The 21,811-nt window shown below is 42.7% G+C and overlaps 2 protein-coding genes across 7 annotated transcripts in view; one reads left to right on the top strand and one right to left on the bottom strand.

The window, feature by feature from the left end:
- The window catches only part of LOC135539268 (myosin heavy chain, embryonic smooth muscle isoform-like), a 94,261-nt gene that overhangs the window by 40,555 nt on the left and 31,895 nt on the right, over nucleotides 1-21,811 (top strand). The gene's annotated exons all lie outside the window — the stretch shown is intronic.
- On the bottom strand, nucleotides 7,321-9,156 carry LOC135539267 (complement C1q-like protein 2). The gene is made up of 3 exons (XM_064965091.1): nucleotides 9,091-9,156; nucleotides 7,882-7,971; nucleotides 7,321-7,797 (listed from the first exon to the last, which is right to left on the bottom strand). Exons 1-3 carry the CDS (start codon nucleotides 9,154-9,156, stop codon nucleotides 7,321-7,323), a joined length of 633 nt encoding a protein of 210 aa, XP_064821163.1.

Genomic DNA, 21,811 nt, shown 5'->3' with positions numbered 1-21,811 from the left:
TCTCTATGTAATACATGCATCACTAGCCACTTTAAACTATGCCACTTTGTTTACATACCCTACATTACTCATCTCATATGTATATACTGTACTCTATATCATCTACTGCATCTTGCCTATGCCGTTCTGTACCCTCACTCATTCATATATCTTTATGTACATATTCTTTATCCCTTTACACGTGTGTGTATAAGGTAGTAGTTGTGGAATTGTTAGTTAGATTACTCGTTGGTTATTACTGCATTGTTGGAACTAGAAGCACAAGCATTTCGCTACACTCGCATTAACATCTGCTAACCATGTGTATGTGACCATTAACATCTGCTAGCCATGTGTATGTGACCATCTGCTAACCATGTGTATGTGACCATTAACATCTGCTAACCATGAGACCATTAACATCTGCTAACCATGTGTATGTGACCATCTGCTAACCATGTGTATGTGACCATTAACATCTGCTAACCATGTGACCAATAACATCTGCTAACCATGTGTATGTGACCATTAACATCTGCTAGCCATGTGTATGTGACCATCTGCTAACCATGTGTATGTGACCATTAACATCTGCTAACCATGAGACCATTAACATCTGCTAACCATGTGTATGTGACCATCTGCTAACCATGTGTATGTGACCATTAACATCTGCTAACCATGTGACCAATAACATCTGCTAACCATGTGTATGTGACCATTAACATCTGATAACCATGTGTATGTGACCATTAACATCTGCTAACCATGTGTATGTGACCAATAACATCTGCTAACCATGTGTATGTGACCAATAACATCTGCTAACCATGTGTATGTGACCATTAACATCTGCTAACCATGTGTATGTGACCATTAACATCTGCTAACCATGCGTATGTGACCAATAACATTTGATTTGATCTTCCAAGCGTAGCTGTATTGTGCGTAACAGGCCACCCATATCATGATGCAATACTTTGCTGTCTTGCTCGTCATATACTGCCGAAAAGATAAAGTTCTGTGAGGTGGAAGAAATTCCTTTGTTCTCTATGAAAATGTACCGTCCTCTTATACTGTGTGGCCATGGGTCTCCTCAGGAATGTATGACCTCTCTCACAGCAGCCTAGTTGTAGGGGGTTGGTATATATATATCCAAATAGGGCAACGTCATGACAGGAGTCACAATGTATTCCATTATGCTCCTCCCCCAAGGCCCGTTCTGTACCTCCTCCCCCCCCCAAGGCCCGTTCTGTACCTCCCCCCCCAAGGCCCGTTCTGTACCTCCTCCCCCAGGCCCGTTCTGTACCTCCTCCCCCAAGGCCCGTTCTGTACCTCCTCCCCCCAAGGCCCGTTCTGTACCTCCTCCCCCCAAGGCCCGTTCTGTACCTCCTCCCCCAGGCCCGTTCTGTACCTCCTCCCCCCCAAGGCCCGTTCTGTACCTCCTCCCCCCAAGGCCCGTTCTGTACCTCCTCTCCCCCAAGGCCCGTTCTGTACCTCCTCCACCCCAAGGCCCGTTCTGTACCGCCTCCCCACCCGAGGCCCGTTCTGTACCTCTTCTGCCTCAATGAGCCGAGTTTGTCCTTTGGCCTGGAATTTCATTCAGACTCTTACTGTCATTCTATATTTAATTTATCTTTGTTACATAGTTTAGTTTCTTCTTCTTTGTGTTTAGTTTAGTTACCTGATTTCTCAATTTACTGTATGTTTTCCAGTCTGCTGTGTTGGTTGACTTATCTGCTATTCCCTCTGCCTCATCCCTCTCAGCCATACAGATTTTCAATTCATAATCTATCTGAGGGCATTTGGCAGTTCTAACAGTTCGTTTCATGATGGGCCTATCAGTAACCAGAAGAAGCTGTTTCAGTTGCTTCAAGTGCAGCGTCCGGATGTTCCTCACACATCAGACCAACAAATATTTTTCACATCTTCGACATGACATTCATTGCAAAACGTCTTGTATGATCGTTTATAAACGATTTTAGGTCCAGTCTTTGGAACATTGGTTTTCAAGATATGGCTATTATATTATGATGTGTGGATATAGATTTAGAGCAGATTTCTGTAGTAAATATATGATCAATACAGGTGGATGATTTAGTTCCTGTTCTGTTTTGTAAATGACCTGGTAGGTTGACTGATAACTTTAACTAGAATCTAAGCACGGGTTATTTGCAGCTTCTTATTGAGTGGGCAGCTTGTCTACAACCAGTCAATATTTAGGTCACCTAGAAAATATCTCTCTTTGTTGATATCACATATATTTTCCAACATTTCACACATATAGTCTAAATACTGACTTTTATTAAATGGTGGTCTATAGAAACTTCCTACAAGGCTTTAAGTAGATGAACCTGTAGCCATATTACTTCCACATCATCTGACATGAGATCCTCTCTCAGCCTAACAGGAATATGACTCAGGACATACATGGCAACACCTCCTCCATGAGAATGTATATCTTTCCTGTATATTCTATAACCATGTATAGAGAATGTTGTAGTCCTCCATGAGAATGTATATCTTTCCTGTATATTCTATAACCATGTATAGAGAATGTTGTAGTCCTCCATTAGAATGTAAATCTTTCCTGTATATTCTATAACCATGTATAGAGAATGTTGTAGTCCTCCATGAGAATGTATATCTTTCCTGTATATTCTATAACCATGTATAGAGAATGTTGTAGTCCTCCATGAGAATGTATATCTTTCCTGTATATTCTATAACCATGTATAGAGAATGTTGTAGTCCTCCATGAGAATGTATATCTGTCCTGTATATTCTATAACCATGTATAGAGAATGTTGTAGTCCTCCATGAGAATGTATATCTTTCCTGTATATTCTATAACCGTGTATAGAGAATGTTGTAGTCCTCCATTAGAATGTATATCTTTCCTGTATATTCTATAACCATGTATAGAGAATGTTGTAGTCCTCCATGAGAATGTATATCTTTCCTGTATATTCTATAACCATGTATAGAGAATGTTGTAGTCCTCCATTAGAATGTATATCTTTCCTGTATATTCTATAACCATGTATAGAGAATGTTGTAGTCCTCCATGAGAATGTATATCTTTCCTGTATATTCTATAACCATGTATAGAGAATGTTGTAGTCCTCCATTAGAATGTATATCTTTCCTGTATATTCTATAACCATGTATAGAGAATGTTGTAGTCCTCCATGAGAATGTATATCTTTCCTGTATATTCTATAACCGTGTATAGAGAATGTTGTAGTCCTCCATTAGAATGTATATCTTTCCTGTATATTCTATAACCATGTATAGAGAATGTTGTAGTCCTCCATGAGAATTTATATCTTTCCTGTATATTCTATAACCGTGTATAGAGAATGTTGTAGTCCTCCATTAGAATGTATATCTTTCCTGTATATTCTATAACCATGTATAGAGAATGTTGTAGTCCTCCATGAGAATGTATATCTTTCCTGTATATTCTATAACCATGTATAGAGAATGTTGTAGTCCTCCATGAGAATGTATATCTTTCCTGTATATTCTATAACCGTGTATAGAGAATGTTGTAGTCCTCCATTAGAATGTATATCTTTCCTGTATATTCTATAACCGTGTATAGAGAATGTTGTAGTCCTCCATTAGAATGTATATCTTTCCTGTATATTCTATAACCGTGTATAGAGAATGTTGTAGTCCTCCATTAGAATGTATATCTTTCCTGTATATTCTATAACCATGTATAGAGAATGTTGTAGTCCTCCATTAGAATGTATATCTTTCCTGTATATTCTATAACCGTGTATAGAGAATGTTGTAGTCCTCCATGAGAATGTATATCTTTCCTGTATATTCTATAACCTTGTATAGAGAATGTTGTAGTCCTCCATGAGAATGTATATCTGTCCTGTATATTCTATAACCATGTATAGAGAATGTTGTAGTCCTCCATTAGAATGTATATATTTCCTGTATATTCTATAACCATGTATAGAGAATGTTGTAGTCCTCCATAAGAATGTATATCTTTCCTGTATATTCTATAACCGTGTATAGAGAATGTTGTAGTCCTCCATTGGAATGTATATCTGTCCTGTATATTCTATAACCGTGTATAGAGAATGTTGTAGTCCTCCATTAGAATGTATATCTGTCCTGTATATTCTATAACCATGTATAGAGAATGTTGTAGTCCTCCATTAGAATGTATATCTTTCCTGTATATTCTATAACCGTGTATAGAGAATTTTGTAGTCCTCCATTAGAATGTATATCTTTCCTGTATATTCTATAACCATGTATAGAGAATGTTGTAGTCCTTCTTCAGTTCCTCAGATTGCTGAAAGTGAATGTTGTTAAATCCAACGAGTGACAATGGTGACAATATTCGAATAGTTGTCTAGAACTGTGGGTAGAAGGGAGTAGATGTCTTGGATACGGGAGCCTGGGTGACAGTGGACCTTGGTCAGGCTGCAGGCTGCAGGCAGTCCAATATCTCTCACTATCAAGCTGCCCAAGATGATGGTGGTGGTGATGGAATCCGATGGGGAAGGAAGAGGGGGACAGAACGGGCATGCCTTGGGCAGGGAGGAGGAGGTGGGCTTCGACTCATGTCTGCCTGACTCACCGCACATGTACCAGTAGCAGCGGATGGTGTCGGAATCCTCGAGGAGACCTTGTTTCCTTTAGTCAGCGACCGGCTGAGCCTGGACGGCAGCTGGCTGTTGGTGATCAGGATCAGAGTGTGTCCGTCTCCAGTAAGCTGTTTAAAATCAAATCAAATCAAATTTTATTTGTCACATACACATGGTTAGCAGATGTTAATGCACGTGTAGCGAAATGCTTGTGCTGCCAGTTCCGACAATGCAGTAAAAACCAACAAGTAATCCAACTAACAATTCAAAAACGAATTTCTTATACACAGTGTAAGGGGATAAAGAATATGTACATAAAGATATGAATGAGTGATGGTGCAGAGCAGCATAGGCAAGATACAGTAGATGGTATCGAGTACAGTATATACATATGAGATGAGTATGTAAACAAAGAGCATAGTTAAAGTGGCTAGTGATACATGTATTACATAAGGATGCAGTAGATGATAGAGTACAGTATATACGTATACATATGAGATGAATAATGTAGGGTATGTAAACATTATATTAGGTAGCATTGTTTAAAGTGGCTAGTGATATATTTTACATCCTTTCCCATCAATTCCCATTATTAAAGTGGCTGGAGTTGAGTCAGTGTGTTGGCAGCAGCCACTCAATGTTAGTGGTTACTGTTTAACAGTCTGATGGCCTTGAGATAGAAGCTGTTTTTCAGTCTCTCGGTCCCAGCTTTGATGCACCTGTACTGACCTCGCCTTCTGGATGATAGCGGGGTGAACAGGCAGTGGCTCGGGTGGGTGTTGTCCTTGATGATCTTTATGGCCTTCCTGTAACATCGGGTGGTGTAGGTGTCCTGGATGGCAGGTAGTTTGCCCCCATGATACGTTGTGCAGACCTCACTACCCTCTGGAGAGCCTTACGGTTGTGGGCGGAGCAGTTACCGTACCAGGCGGTGATACAGCCCACCAGGATGCTCTCGATTGTGCATCTGTAAAAGTTTGTGTTTTTGGTGACAGGCCAAATTTCTTCAGCCTCCTGAGGTTGAAGAGGCGCTGCTGCGCCTTCTTCACGATGCTGTACGGTGCTGTACGATGGTGTACGGTGTTTTTTCCGACACATTGAAACCAAATGATGAAACCAAAATATAACTTTTTGGTAAAACTCAACTCGTCGTGTTTGGAGGACAAAGAATGCTGAGTTTTTATCCAAAGAACACCATACCTACTGTGAAGCATGGGGTGGAAACATCATGCTTTGGGGCTGTTTTTTTGCAAAGGGACCAGGACGACTGATCCATGTAAAGGAAAGAATGAATGGGGCCATGTATCGTGAGATTTTGAGTGAAAACCTCCTTCCATCAGCAAGAGCATTGAAGATGAAGCGTGGCTGGGTCTTTCAGCATGACAATGATCCCAAACACACCACCCGGGCAACAAAGGAGTGGCTTCGTAAGAAGCATTTCAAGGTCCTGGAGTGGCCTAGCCAGTCTCCAGATCTCAACCCCATAGAAAATCTTTGGAGGGAGTTGAAAGTCCATGTTGCCCAGCAACAGCCCCAAAACATCACTGCTCTGGAGGAGATCTGCATGGAGGAATGGGCCAAAATACCAGCAACAGTGTGTGAAAACCTTGTGAAGACTTACAGAAAACATTTGACCTCTGTCATTGCCAACAAAGGGTAGATAAAGTATTGAGATAAACTTTTGTTATTGACCAAATACTTATTTTCCACCATAATTTGCAAATAAATTCATTAAAAATCCTACATTTTGTCTGTCATAGTTGAAGTGTACCTATGATGAAAATGACAGGCCTCTCTCATCTTTTTAAGTGGGAGAACTTGCACAATTGGTGGCTGACTAAATACTTTTTTGCCCCACTATATCTATAATTCCATGTGTTAGCCAGTCAGTGAGATAAATAGTGTGATAGCCAGTCAGTGTTTGCCAAATAGTTTGATAGCCAGTCAGTGTTTGCCAAATAGTTTGATAGCCAGTCAGTGTTTGCCAAATAGTGTGATAGCCAGTCAGTGCTTGCCAAATAGTTTGATAGCCAGTCAGTGTTTGCCAAATAGTTTGATAGCCAGTCAGTGTTTGCCAAATAGTGTGATAGCCAGTCAGTGTTTGCCAAATAGTTTGATAGCCAGTCAGTGTTTGCCAAATAGTGTGATAGCCAGTCAGTGCTTGCCAAAGAGTGTGATAGCCAGTCAGTGCTTGCCAAATAGTGGGCCACTATTTCCCTCCAGCTATTAACCACTTATAAATGCACTTACAAGTGCGTATAATATTGAACCCTTTTGTATCATCATGCAACCTTATTTTAAATGTTTGACAGTTAAACAATTATTATTTTCTCACTTTTTGATGCATTATTGCTCCGTCCCAGGAACAGAAATGGTTTTCAGACCAGTTGTTGTTACGTTTGAAGCCCTGATGATGCATTAATGCCATATAACAGTTTCTTAATGGTTAATAATATATTTATAAATAATTAAATAGTCGTTAATATTGTAATTATACACTTTTTGCAAATGGAACCTTTTTGTAAAGTGTTTGAAGGATTATGAGTGGTGCACACCTCATGTCTGTTTATGTGGAGGAGAGAGAGAGAGAAACAGAGAGATATAGAGAGCGATTTAACAAGCTTTTATTGTGCAATTCAGGAATCCACAGTTTAAATTCAATGTGACAGCCACAGAATCAAGAGAAAGACCACATTTCATCTGATTGCATGTCAGCATTTTCTCACCTAGGGAAGAGCAGAAAGACAGTGAAGATACTGTGTTTATCGTGATCATCATAGAGCCTAAAGCCAGAATCCAGTTCCATGTAGATCACATCCCTTTCCTCCAGCTCTAGAATCACTGCAGTGGAAACATGCTGATGATCTGCTACATTCCTCTGACCTGCCCACATTATGTGGTACTTGCCATTCTTTTTCATGGAGACACCCACCCTTGTTGAGATGCGGTTGTCCATACCAGTGAATCTGATGTAGTAGACACCTCTCACTGGTGCTGTGAAGGCCCCTGTAACTGGGCTGGAGGCATTACCAATGTTAGTGATGACATTGTTGGACACTAGTGTGACAGCAGTAGTGAAGGGTCCCACTGGACGACCTAAAGCAGCAGAGAAGGCTACCTTCGGTCTGTCTGTGTTCTCTCTCTTCAGCTCCTCCACCTCCTGCTCACTAGAACTCAGTCTGGCCTCCAGTTCGAACCACTCTGCATCTTGGTCTTGGTTCTTCGCCTCAACGCGTGCCAGTCTAATCCGCAACTCTCCATTCTCTCTCTTCAGCTCCTCCACCTTCCCCTCCCTGGCATCCAGTCTCTCCCGCATGGTGGACAGCTCTGCTGCATGTGACACGTTCTCTCTCTTCAGTTCTTCCACGGTGTTCTTGTGGAACTCCACTCGGTTCCACCATCATGTCTCTCAGTTCAGCCCAGTCATCAGGTTGGGTGGTCTCTGTAGTGTCATTCTCTCTGACCTCTCCACTCTCTTGCTGAGCCCATGTTCCAGACAGATGGAACAGCAACACCAGCACCAGCACAGCTACAGCCCCCCTCATTCTGAAACAGCAGGCCTTTTCAGAGTATTTAGTCTATGAAACTCAGTCCCCCACTTTCTATACACATCAGAGGTGGCTGGTGGGGAGGAGAGATATTGGAGGACAGGCTCATTATAATGGCTGGACTCAAACACATGGAAACCATTTGTTTGATGTGTTTGGTTCCTGTCCATTTATTCCACTTCGGGCATTTCAATGAGCCTGTCCTATGATATCTCCTCCCACCAGTCAAAACTGATAAACATTGGTCTTGGTGGACTAATACATAGAAACTTTAACAGGTGTCCTCAACACATATAGAGAACATAACCAAGTCACTGTGTTTGATGTAACAGAGCCCAGGTAAAGATGAATGAAATCTGGGGTTGTTTAAGGCCAGAGTACATCTTCCTCCTCCTCCTTTTCTTCTCCTCCTCCTCCTCTTTCTTCTCCTCCTCCTCCTCTTCTTCCTTCTTCTTCCTCCTCCTCCTGCTCCTCCTTCTCCTCCTCTTCTTCCTTCTTCTTCCTCCTCCTCCTGCTCCTCCTCCTCCTTTTCTTCTCCTCCTCCTCCTCTTTCTTCTCCTCCTCCTCCTTCTCCTCCTCTTCTTCCTTCTTCTTCTTCCTCCTCCTGCTCCTCCTCCTCCTCCTTTTCTTCTCCTCCTCCTCCTCCTCTTTCTTCTCCTGCTCCTCCACCTCCTCCTCCTCCTCCTCCTCCTGCTCCTCCTTCTCCTCCTCTTCTTCCTTCTTCTTCCTCCTCCTGCTCCTCCTCCTTTTCTTCTCCTCCTCCTCCCTTTTCTTCTCCTGCTCCTCCTCCTCCTTCTCCTCCTCTTCCTCCTTCTTCTCCTGCTACTCTCTCCTTTTTCTTCTTCTCCTGCTCCTCCTCCTCCTTCTCCTCCTCCTCCTCCTCCTCCTGCTCCTCCTCCTCTTCCTCCTTCTTCTCCTGCTACTCTCTCCTTTTTCTTCTTTACCTGCTCCACCCCCTCCTCCTCCTCCTCCTCCTTGTGTGTTTGTCTGGCTCCTGTGCATGCCTGCATGCTTTCGTACATACACGTGTGTGTGTGTGCTTGTCAATGTGTGTGTACTGGCTGGACCTGCTTGTGTGAGATACTTCTTGCTTCAGTAAGCGGGTGGCAGCTCTTGACTAAAAACGCCTCTTGCCAGTCTAACCAACCAGGAATCCAATCTTCACACACCTCCTCAGCTGTGTCTTTGAGAGCCCACGCCAATCCTCTGAACATCCACAACTTCCTTTTTCCATCAGAGTGTAGGAGAAAACCCTTTTTTGAGGCTTATCTGAGTCCCATTACCTCCAAACACATAGACACATAGACACTCCTGGCCGCTCCGCTATCACAATAGCTTCTCAGTGACCTCATTTTGACAACATAATGCATAATCTTTTGACCATTTTCTGAGCCTTAGGGTCAGTTTATACCTGGGCCTTAGGGTCAGTTTATACCTGGGCCTTAGGGTCAGTTTATACCTGGGCCTTAGGGTCAGTTTATACCTGGGCCTTAGGGTCAGTTTATACCTGGGCCTTAGGGTCAGTTTATACCTGGGCCTTAGGGTCAGTTTATACCTGGGCCTTAGGGTCAGTTTATACCTGGGCCTTAGGGTCAGTTTATACCTGGGCCTTAGGGTCAGTTTATACCTGGGCCTTAGGGTCAGTTTATACCTGGGCCTTAGGGTCAGTTTATACCTGGGCCTTAGGGTCAGTTTATACCTGGGCCTCAGGGTCAGTTTATACCTGGGCCTTAGGGTCAGTTTATACCTGGGCCTTAGGGTCAGTTTATACCTGGGCCTTAGGGTCAGTTTATACCTGGGCCTTAGGGTCAGTTTATACCTGGGCCTTAGGGTCAGTTTATACCTGGGCCTTAGGGTCAGTTTATACCTGGGCCTTAGGGTCAGTTTATACCTGGGCCTTAGGGTCAGTTTATACCTGGGCCTTAGGGTCAGTTTATACCTGGGCCTTAGGGTCAGTTTATACCTGGGCCTTAGGGTCAGTTTATACCTGGGCCTTAGGGTCAGTTTATACCTGGGCCTTAGGGTCAGTTTATACCTGGGCCTTAGGGTCAGTTTATACCTGGGCCTCAGGGTCAGTTTATACCTGGGCCTCAGGGTCAGTTTATACCTGGGCCTCAGGGTCAGTTTATACCTGGGCCTTAGGGTCAGTTTATACCTGGGCCTTAGGGTCAGTTTATACCTGGGCCTTAGGGTCAGTTTATACCTGGGCCTTAGGGTCAGTTTATACCTGGGCCTTAGGGTCAGTTTATACCTGGGCCTTAGGGTCAGTTTATACCTGGGCCTTAGGGTCAGTTTATACCTGGGCCTTAGGGTCAGTTTATACCTGGGCCTTAGGGTCAGTTTATACCTGGGCCTTAGGGTCAGTTTATACCTGGGCCTCAGGGTCAGTTTATACCTGGGCCTTAGGGTCAGTTTATACCTGGGCCTTAGGGTCAGTTTATACCTGGGCCTCAGGGTCAGTTTATACCTGGGCCTTAGGGTCAGTTTATACCTGGGCGACTCGGAAGAGTTAAGTACCGTCACATTTTGCACACGGAAACACAAACAATTCCTTAGCTGTGTCTTTTGAGACTGATGGAACACATCAAAACATTTAGCCAAACTATTATTTCTTCACATTTTAAGGCTACCTACAATATGCGCAAATGTTATTTATAATTTTGTTTCATGAAAAGAGAGATCCAAAGATGCAATGACTAACATGAGTTGCTCATATGACATAGGATTGTGCCTTTGGCTGCCGAAACAAAGTTTATTTGAAAACCAAGACAACAGAAGACAAATGCTAGTTTCAAATGGCATATGGAAGTGTTTATAAAAAATAATTCCCTCAACATTTCCATGGTTGGATTTTAGCTATAGGTTACTTTGAAGCAAGGTAAGACATGGCTAATTATAATCAGTAAAACGTCCAAACGTTACAAAACATGTCTTTCTCTCCGCTCTTGTGACCATTTGATCTGAATGAGTAGCCAGACAGGACCAAGTGTTAGTCATTATGGACCAAAGCTCTAAAGTCTAAATTGTCCTGTGACTCTATCAGGACCACATTGGACTGATATGAATTGCTTGTTGGGCCATGTGGTGGAGGCTTTACAATGAGTTGGTTCTGGCTGGAACCGGATCTGACGGCTGTCTGCTGTGTTTAATTTGAGCTTTAAGTCTCTGTTGGGGAAGACTCACTTCTGGTAACATGTTTTGTCCCCGAAGGTGAATTCTATCATAAATTACTGAAGATCAGCCACTCAGGGATTGAGACTATGAGGACCAAATGCTTAATGTTTTAACTCTCTTCAAAGCCATTTACACACACAGTCTAACTCACACAATCAATAATGAGGAGAGACTAGGTCAATCACCAACTAGTATATTAACTTTATTAAAAACGTAACAATACGGGAGCTGGTCACACCACCCACAAAGTGAATGAACCCACTGAGTGGAGTGAGAGCCCACTGAATGGAGTGAGAGCCCACTGAGTGGAGTGAGAGCCCACTGAGTGGAGTGAGAGCCCACTGAATGGAGTGAGAGCCCACTGAGTGGAGTGAGAGCCCACTGAATGGAGAGAGAGCCCACTGAATGGAGTGAGAGCCCACTGAGTGGAGTGAGAGCCCACTGAGTGGAGTGAGAGCCCACTGAATGGAGTGAGAGCCCACTGAATGGAGTGAGAGCCCACTGAGTGGAGTGAGAGCCCACTGAGTGGAGTGAGAGCCCACTGAATGGAGTGAGAGCCCACTGAGTGGAGTGAGAGCCCACTGAATGGAGTGAGAGCCCACTGAGTGGAGTGAGAGCCCACTGAATGGAGTGAGAGCCCACTGAGTGGAGTGAGAGCCCACTGAGTGGAGTGAGAGCCCACTGAGTGGAGTGAGAGCCCACTGAGTGGAGTGAGAGCCCACTGAATGGAGAGAGAGCCCACTGAATGGAGTGAGAGCCCACTGAGTGGAGTGAGAGCCCACTGAATGGAGTGAGAGCCCACTGAATGGAGTGAGAGCCCACTGAGTGGAGTGAGAGCCCACTGAATGGAGTGAGAGCCCACTGAATGGAGTGAGAGCCCACTGAGTGGAGTGAGAGCCCACTGAATGGAGTGAGAGCCCACTGAGTGGAGTGAGAGCCCACTGAATGGAGTGAGAGCCCACTGAATGGAGTGAGAGCCCACTGAGTGGAGTGAGAGCCCACTGAATGGAGTGAGAGTACATACTACAATCAGCAAAATCACTACAGTAATTACTATAATACATACTACAATCAGCTAAATCACTACAGTAATTACTATAGTACATACTACAACCAGCTAAATCACTACAGTAATTACTATAGTACATACTACAATCAGCTAATTCACTACAGTAATTACTATAGTACATACTACAGTGTTTTTCCTACAGTATTTAACTGTAAATGCTACAGTATACTACAGTCATGTCGGCAAAAACAGTACAGTGAAAACTACAGTAAAGTCTGCAAGGAATACTATAATATTTATACCATATTATAAACTCTGTGGTTCGAGCCCTGAATGCTGATTGGCTGACAGCCGTGGTATATCAGACCGTATGACAAAACATGTCTTTTTACAGCTCTAACTACGTTGGTAACCAGTTCATAATAGCAACAATGAGGCACCTCGGGGGGTTGTGATATATGGTTAATATGCCACGGCTACGGACTGTGTCCAGGCACTCTGCGCTGCGTCGTACCTAAGAACAGCCCTTAACCGTGGTATATTGGCCATATACCACACCCACATGTGCCTTATTGGTTAAGTATACTATAGTATTTGTTCATGTGGGACACACCCAATGCACCCACCTCCTACCAACACACACATTCTCTGATCCCTCCCCATTACTTCAGTCTATTATCATACCCCTGGTAGTTCATCCCAGAACCATGCCTCAGTATCCCTCTCTCTCTCACACACACACACACACACACACACACACACACACACACACACACACACACACACACACACACACACACACACACACACACACACACACACACACACACACACACACACACACCCCACTACATAAGCCAGGTTCTGCCCGGAATACCAAGTAGAGAGACAACAGAGAGGGATAGAAGACCTGTCTTTGTGATGCTGTATGACTGTAGCCAGGCTGAAGACAGTGCCATGCTGACCCCTGGTGGCAGCTACGGAGAACTGCAACACTAACAGGTTCCAGTCAACAGCAAGAGAGGAGTGTTTCACAAAGAATAGATGTTAGGAAGTGCTTCATTTGTAAATCGGGAGGTGCCGGAAGAAAAAGTGAGCGTGGGGGGGGGGGGGGACCTGGGGGCTCTGAGGCTTGAAAAAACTAACTTTATAGTAAAGCATTGGATGCATATCATAGCATTTGCGTAGTGGCATAGAGCAGTATAGTAGAGGCACATGCAGAACCCAGCTAGTGGATCTGGGCTGATTCCAGATGAGAGTCAGACTCGACCAACGTGATGATTCGAATGTATTGCCAGGGGCCCGGGCCGATTCCGGTGTGAGTTATCTGGCCCAAATATATTGCTAGTGGCTCGGGCCGATTCCGGTGTGAGTTATCTGGCTAAATGTATTGCTAGGGGCTCGGGCCGATTCCGGTGTGAGTTATCTGGCCAAATGTATTGCTAGGGGCTCGGGCCGATTCCGTTGTGAGTTATCTGGCCAAATGTATTGCTAGGGGCTCGGGCCGATTCCGGTGTGAGTTATCTGGCTAAATGTATTGCTAGGGGCTCGGGCCGATTCCGGTGTGAGTTATCTGGCCCAAATGTATTACTTGGGGCTCGGGCCGATTCCGGGGGGGGGTGACCTGGGGGGCTCTGAGGCTTGAAAAAACTAACTTTATAGTAAAGCATTGGATGCATATCATAGCATTTGCGTAGTGGCATAGAGCAGTATAGTAGAGGCACATGCAGAACCCAGCTAGTGGATCTGGGCTGATTCCAGATGAGAGTCAGACTCGACCAACGTGATGATTCGAATGTATTGCCAGGGGCCCGGGCCGATTCCGGTGTGAGTTATCTGGCCCAAATATATTGCTAGTGGCTCGGGCCGATTCCGGTGTGAGTTATCTGGCTAAATGTATTGCTAGGGGCTCGGGCCGATTCCGGTGTGAGTTATCTGGCCAAATGTATTGCTAGGGGCTCGGGCCGATTCCGTTGTGAGTTATCTGGCCAAATGTATTGCTAGGGGCTCGGGCCGATTCCGGTGTGAGTTATCTGGCTAAATGTATTGCTAGGGGCTCGGGCCGATTCCGGTGTGAGTTATCTGGCCCAAATGTATTACTTGGGGCTCGGGCCGATTCCGGTGTGAGTTATCTGGCCCAAATGTATTACTTGGGGCTCGGGCCGATTCCGGTGTGAGTTATCTGGCCCAAATGTATTACTTGGGGCTCGGGCCGATTCCGGTGTGAGTTATCTGGCCCAAATGTATTACTTGGGGCTCGGGCCGATTCCGGTGTGAGTTATCTGGCCCAAATGTATTACTTGTGGCTCGGGCAGATTCCGGTGTGAGTTATCTGGCCCAAATGTATTACTTGGGGCTCGGGCAGATTCCGGTGTGAGTTATCTGGCCCAAATGTATTACTTGGGGCTCGGGCCGATTCCGGTGTGAGTTATCTGGCCCAAATGTATTACTTGGGGCTCGGGCCGATTCCGGTGTGAGTTATCTGGCCCAAATGTATTACTTGGGGCTCGGGCCGATTCCGGTGTGAATTATCTGGCCCAAATGTATTACTTGGGGCTCGGGCCGATTCCGGTGTGAGTTATCTGGCCCAAATGTATTACTTGGGGCTCGGGCCGATTCCGGTGTGAGTTATCTGGCCCAAATGTATTACTTGGGGCTCGGGCCGATTCCGGTGTGAGTTATCTGGCCCAAATGTATTACTTGGGGCTCGGGCAGATTCCGGTGTGAGTTACCGGGCCAAATGTATTACTTGGGGCTCGGGCCAACTGTGGCTATTTATTTTTACATATTTTATCATTGTTTCTGGGATCAAAAAATAAATTTAACATTGAAATTAAATTATTTAAGAGTCTTCCCTGTTTAAGTGGTATTTTTGTATTTTGATATTTAAAAACTTTGTGGATGGGGCCTCCCAAGTGGCGGTCTATGACGCTGCCTGTCTAAAAATGTCTTGCATAATCACCAAACATGAGCCCTTTTGGGGGATGCTCTGGATTGACGTGTACGACAGCGTGTTCCAGTTCCTGCCAACTTCACACAGCCGTTGAAGAGGACTGGGACAACATTCCACAGGCCACAATCAACAGCCTGATCAACTCTATGTGAAGGAGATGTGTCACGCTGCATGAGGCAAATGGTCACACCAGATACTGACTGGTTTTCTGACACACCAGATACTGACTGGTTTTCTGATCCACTACCTTTTTAAAGGTATCTGTGACCAACAGATGCATATCTGTATTCCCAATCCTTTGAAATCCATAGATTAGGGCCTCATTTCTTTATTTCAATCCAAGATGGCGCAGCAGCAAGACGTGGTTGTTTTTGGCACGTTTTTGTCCCGTGTAAATATTTATTTTTGTATTTCTACTTGCACATCCTCATCTATCACTCCAGTGGTAATTGCTCAATTGTAATTACTTCACCACTATGGCCTATTTATTGCCTTACCTCCTTACTTCATTTGCACACACTGTATACAGATCTTCTATTGTGTTATTGACTATATGTTTGTTTATTCCATGTGTAACTCTGTGTGGTTGTTTGTGTCACACTGATTTGCTTTGACTTGACCAGGTCTCAGTTGTAAATGAGATCTTGTTCTCAACTGGCCTACCTGGTTAAATAAAGGTGTTCTCAACTGGCCTACCTGGTTAAATAAAGGTGTTCTCAACAAGCCTACCTGGTTAAATAAAGGTGTTCTCAACAAGCCTACCTGGTTAAATAAAGGTGTTCACATTTTTTATTCTTGAGTCAAGACATAGCCTTGGTGCAATGGAGACGTAACAAGAAGGTGGTTCTACCCACGGGTAATGTAAACTAGACATAACAAGAAGGAGGTTCTACCCACGGGTAATGTAAACTAGACCTAACAAGGTGGTTCTACCCACGGGTAATGTAAACTAGATGTAACAAGAAGGAGGTTCAACCCACGGGTAATGTAAACTAGACGTAACAAGAAGGTGGTTCTACCCACGGGTAATGTAAACTAGACCTGACAAGAAGGTGGTTCTACCCACGGGTAATGTAAACTAGACGTAACAAGAAGGTGGTTCTACCCACGGGTAATGTAAACTAGACGTAACAAGAAGGTGGTTCTACCCACGGGTAATGTAAACTAGACGTAACAAGAAGGTGGTTCTACCCACGGGTAATGTAAACTAGACCTAACAAGGTGGTTCTACCCACGGGTAATGTAAACTAGACATAACAAGAAGGAGGTTCTACCCACGGGTAATGTAAACTAGACGTAACAAGAAGGTGGTTCTACCCACGGGTAATGTAAACTAGACCTAACAAGGTGGTGGTTCTACCCACGGGTAATGTAAACTAGACCTAACAAGGTGGTGGTTCTACCCACGGGTAATGTAAACTAGACCTAACAAGGTGGTTCTACCCACGGGCAATGCAAACTAGATGTAACAAGGTGGTTCTACCCACGGGTAATGTAAACTAGATGTAACAAGGTGGTTCTACCCACGGGTAATGTAAACTAGACATAACAAGAAGGTGGTTCTACCCATATACTGGATATACTGAACACTCAACACCATATGTATTGAGGATATACTGAACACTCAACACCATATGTATTGAGGATATACTGAACACTCAACACCATATGTATTGAGGATATACTGAACACTCAACACCATATGTATTGAGGATATACTGAACACTCAACACCATATGTATTGAGGATATACTGAACACTCAACACCATATGTATTGAGGATATACTGAACACTCAACACCATATGTATTTGGACAGTGAAGCTAAAATGTACAATTTGACTCTAAACTAGAATTTGGGATTTGGGATCAAATGTTTCATATTAGGCGATAGTACAGGTCACCTTTCCACAATTTAGAAAGGAAATCACTTTATATATATAGTCTCCCCAATTTGAAGAAGCCATAATGATTTGGACAAAATCACTTAAAGTGTATTAAAGTTATAGTAAATGAAACCTTTTATTTAAATACTAAATTATGAATTATATGAAATATATTATAATTATAAATTATATAGATAATAATTTCACATTTTAGCTTCCCTCTCCAAATACATGTGGTTTTGGCTGTACCTTGGTATTGGTCGTTACAGTGCCTTGCAAAAGTAGTCAGACCCCTTGGAAACGCCTTTGACAGTGATTACAGCTGTGAGTCTTCTTGGGTGAGTCTTTTAGAGTCATTACAGCTGTGAGTCTTCTTGGGTGAGTCTTTTAGAGTCATTACAGCTGTGAGTCTTCTTGGGTGAGTCTTTTAGAGTCATTACAGCTGTGAGTCTTCTTGGGTAAGTCTTTTAGAGTCATTACAGCTGTGAGTCTTCTTGGGTAAGTATTTTAGAGTCATTACAGCTGTGAGTCTTCTTGGGTGAGTCTTTTAGAGTCATTACAGCTGTGAGTCTTCTTGGGTGAGTCTTTTAGAGTCATTACAGCTGTGAGTCTTTTAGAGTCATTACAGCTGTGAGTCTTTGAGAGCTTAACACATCAGGATTGTGAAAAATTAGCCCATTATTCTTTATATAATTCTTCAAGCTCTGTCAATATGTTGGGGATCATGTCTAGACAACAATTTAAAAGTCTTGCAATAGATTTCCAATCAGATGTAAGTCCTTGAACTTGTCAACTCAGGAACATCCACGGTCTTCTTGGTGAGCAGCTCCAGTGTAGACGTGTCATTGTGTTGTAGGTTGTTGTCCTGCTGAAAGGAGGATTCCTCTCCCAGTGTCTGGTGGGAAACAGGCTTTGCATTTAGGCCAGAAAGTATTTTCCTTTGCAGTGTTTTCAGTACTAACTCCAGTGCCTTGTTGCATTCAAGATGCACGATGGTTTCTCTTCTGTATATTTCTATTCTTCTTTTCACTGTAGTTTCAGTCATTATTGTGGCGTTACTACAATGATGTTGATCCATCCTCAGTGTTTCTACCATGACAGCCTGTAACTGTAAAATCACCAATGGCCTCATGGTAACACCCCTGAGCAGTTGCATTCATGTCCTGCAGTTCAGAAGGACGACTATCTTTGATGTGTCTGGGTGGTTTAATACATATTCCACACCATGATTATTAACTTGACAATGATGCTAAAAGAGATATGCAATGTCTGATTGGTTATTGTGACCCATCTACCAATCACTGCCCTTCAATGTCTGATTGGTTATTGTGACCCATCTACCAATCACTGCCCTTCTTTATGAGGCTTTCCAAAAGCTCCCTGGTCTTTGAAGCTTGAAATTCAATACCTGACTGAGGGACCTTCCAGATGTTCTACGTATAGCCTACAGAGGTAGTTATTCAACAATAATGTTAACCCCTATTGAGTCATATAACATATTATGTGATTTGTTAAGCCACATTTTACTTGTGAACTAATTTAGACATGCCTTTATAAAAAATCTACATTTACTTCCACTTTGACATTAGAGTACACCATTTTGAGTTGCTTGTTGACAGAAAAATATAAATTAAATCAATTTCAATCCAACTTTGTAACACAATAAAATGTGGCTAAATCCAAGGGGTGTGAATAATTTTCCAAGGTACTTTATGTAGTTGATGTATTATATTTGAGAGGAGAAGAAGGTGCTTGACCAACTTGAGATTAGGTTTAACCAAATATCATAAAACCCTCTGAAAGGAATAGGTGCAACCCTTTCTCACGATTACATATTGAATGATTTATTTTCTATTTCTGCTTAAAAACATGACATTCCTTTTTATGTTTTCTTTCTTTTCTTACAGTGGCAAGAAATGGGACGATGACTGGATCAAGGCCGAGGACCGTGTTTCTCCAGTTTAACCTACTTTATTCACTAATGTCCTCTCCCTTCACATGTATCCCTGTCAATCATAAATGGTTGGTCAAATTCACCCTGATTTACCACTGAAACATTCATGGAGCGTCACCATGCCAAACATTTGATCTCAAGCAGGTTCAGGAGAATATGCATTTGTAACAGATGTATATGTGCTCTCCATGCGTTGTGTTTTCTCAAAATAAATCACTTCGGCCAGTGGTCCCAGTAGAGCATAATTTATTTCTGCTGTTGTTAAATGGGAAACAGCACGTTAGTTGTGCAGGGCTTAAAACGGTATTGATGGCTGTCGATGGCAACATCTGTAGCATGAAGACAACTGTGTTAGCAGTGGCTTATGTGACCATTATGTCGGTGTATGCTAGCTAACACACTTATTTACAGCAATCATATGCCAAAGCACATCCCAGAAAGCCCCTCAATCCCTAACAGGTACCATATACCCACACATGTATGAATCAGTAACGTACAGCAAACTTGTACACACTGTAAAATATAAAATATAAAACAGTATTCAGAACTTGACCTACCCCTTGCATCACATTTTCATACTGGGGAGACCTGATGTTCGCGATCTCCCCTATCTGCAAGCGGGGCCAATCACAACACACCTTATTGTCATCAGAGTTGAACTAACAAATAAGAATGCTTGAACATTAACTACACATTTCCTTAGAGGCAAGGGGAAACATAACCAACCCTGTTACACATTCAGATGTTCTTCATATACAGTGAGCGACAAAAGTATTGCAACAGTGACACATTTTGTTGTTGTTTTGTATCTGTACTCCAGAACTTTGTATTTGAAATAATACAATGACTATGAGGTTAAAGGTCAGACTGTCAGCTTTAAATGATCCAATGACTATGAGGTTAAAGGTCAGACTATCAGCTTTAAATGACCCAATGACTATGAGGTTAAAGGTCAGACTATCAGCTTTAAATGACCCAATGACTATGAGGTTAAAGGTCAGACTATCAGCTTTAAATGATCCAATGACTATAAGGTTAAAGGTCAGACTATCAGCTTCAAATGAGCCAATGACTATGAGGTTAAAGGTCAGAATATCAGCTTTAAATGATACAATGACTATGAGGTTAAAGGTCAGACTATCAGCTTTAAATGATCCAATGACTTTGAGGTTAAAGGTCAGACTGTCAGCTTTAAATTATCCAATGACTATGAGGGTAAAGGTCTGACGATCAGCTTTAATTTGAGGGTATTTTCATCCATATCTGGTGAACTGGTTATAAATTACAGTACGTTTTGTACAGAGCCCCACATTTTAGGGGACCAACAGTATTGTGATAAAGTCACTTATGTGTATTAAAGTAGTCAGTTGAGTATTGTTTTCTATTCTATTTCTCATTTTTTTTTTTACCTTTAGTCTATTTCTATAAAGGTACTGGATCATTTCTCTCCAAATGCCACCCTGTTTCCTTGAAAGTGCACTACTTTTGACCAGACGCCGAGGCACATAGTACCATGTTGACATATCAGATATGAGCAGTGGATTGGGCTGATCAACTTTAGTACTTAGCGAATGTCTCAGTAATGAGAAAAGAATCATCAAAAGTGATGAGAATGTTGCATTTTGGCCGACTGACCTTGAACTTCACAATTCATATCCAAGTTTATTATAGGACTAGAGGCAAGACTATATATTATAATACATAGGACTATAGTCTAGACTATATATTATAATACATAGGACTATAGGCTAGACTATATATTATAATACATAGGACTATAGGCTAGACTATGTATTATAATACATAGGACTATAGACTAGACTATATATTATAATACATAGGACTATAGGCTAGGCTATATATTATAATAGAGAGGACTACGTGTATATCAACATAGCTTACATACTGTATATATGGATTATATATACATTATATATAATGATTACATATATTACTTTACCTGCATTTTTTATGTTGGATACAGACCTACCCCTGATATAGACCTACCCCTGATATATACCTACCGCTGGTATAGACCTACCCCTGATATAGGCCTACCCCTGATATAGACCTACCCCTGATATATACCTACCCCTGATATAGGCCTACCCCTGATATAGACCTACCCCTGATATAGGCCTAACCCTGATATGGGTCTAACCCTGATATGGGTCTACCCCTGATATAGACCTACCCCTGATATAGGTCTACCCCTGATATAGACCTACCCCTGATATAGGCCTAACCCTGATATGGGTCTACCCCTGATATAGACCTACCCCTGATATAGACCTACCCCTGATATAGGTCTACCCCTGAGTCATACTGACGTGCAACATGTTTAGCTCATAGAGGCAGACCATCTATCTGCTTGGTCTCTAGGCTAGTTGTCCATAGAACATATTTAATGAAGGTGAAAGCCAAATAATTTCACAACTTCTTTTTTTGAACAGGCAGTGAGAATTAATGTTCATCATTGTTGCTCATCAGGAATATGATGTGCCGAGGACCACGGCAATAGAGGTGTGGTTATAAGGCCTTGTGGGTAATGGGTATCGGGGTTGAAAGGCCACATATAGACTGTTGAATGGCTACTTCTGAACTTCTAGAAGCGTCAATATCGATGTAACAATGTTAATATAAGCATTTCTATACATTGTTGGATTCTGTATTTTACATTATAGCCATTA

The sequence above is a fragment of the Oncorhynchus masou genome, unplaced genomic scaffold (assembly GCF_036934945.1).
Source record: "Oncorhynchus masou masou isolate Uvic2021 unplaced genomic scaffold, UVic_Omas_1.1 unplaced_scaffold_893, whole genome shotgun sequence".
Lineage (NCBI taxonomy): Eukaryota > Metazoa > Chordata > Actinopteri > Salmoniformes > Salmonidae > Oncorhynchus > Oncorhynchus masou.
The sequence above is the reverse complement of the archived record's forward strand: the minus strand, read 5'-3'. Positions and strand labels throughout refer to the sequence as shown.

What these genes read in the sequence shown, in the direction of transcription:
- LOC135539267 (XM_064965091.1), bottom strand. Translation starts at nt 9,156, where the DNA reads ATGCAGGCATGCACAGGAGCCAGACAAACACACAAGGAGGAGGAGGAG. An exon ending in AGGAGGAGGGGGTGGAGCAG is followed by an intron (nt 7,972 to 9,090) that starts GTAAAGAAGAAA and finishes GAGTTCCACAAG; the next exon opens with AACACCGTGGAAGAACTGAA. An exon ending in TGGATGCCAGGGAGGGGAAG is followed by an intron (nt 7,798 to 7,881) that starts GTGGAGGAGCTG and finishes CAAGATGCAGAG; the next exon opens with TGGTTCGAACTGGAGGCCAG.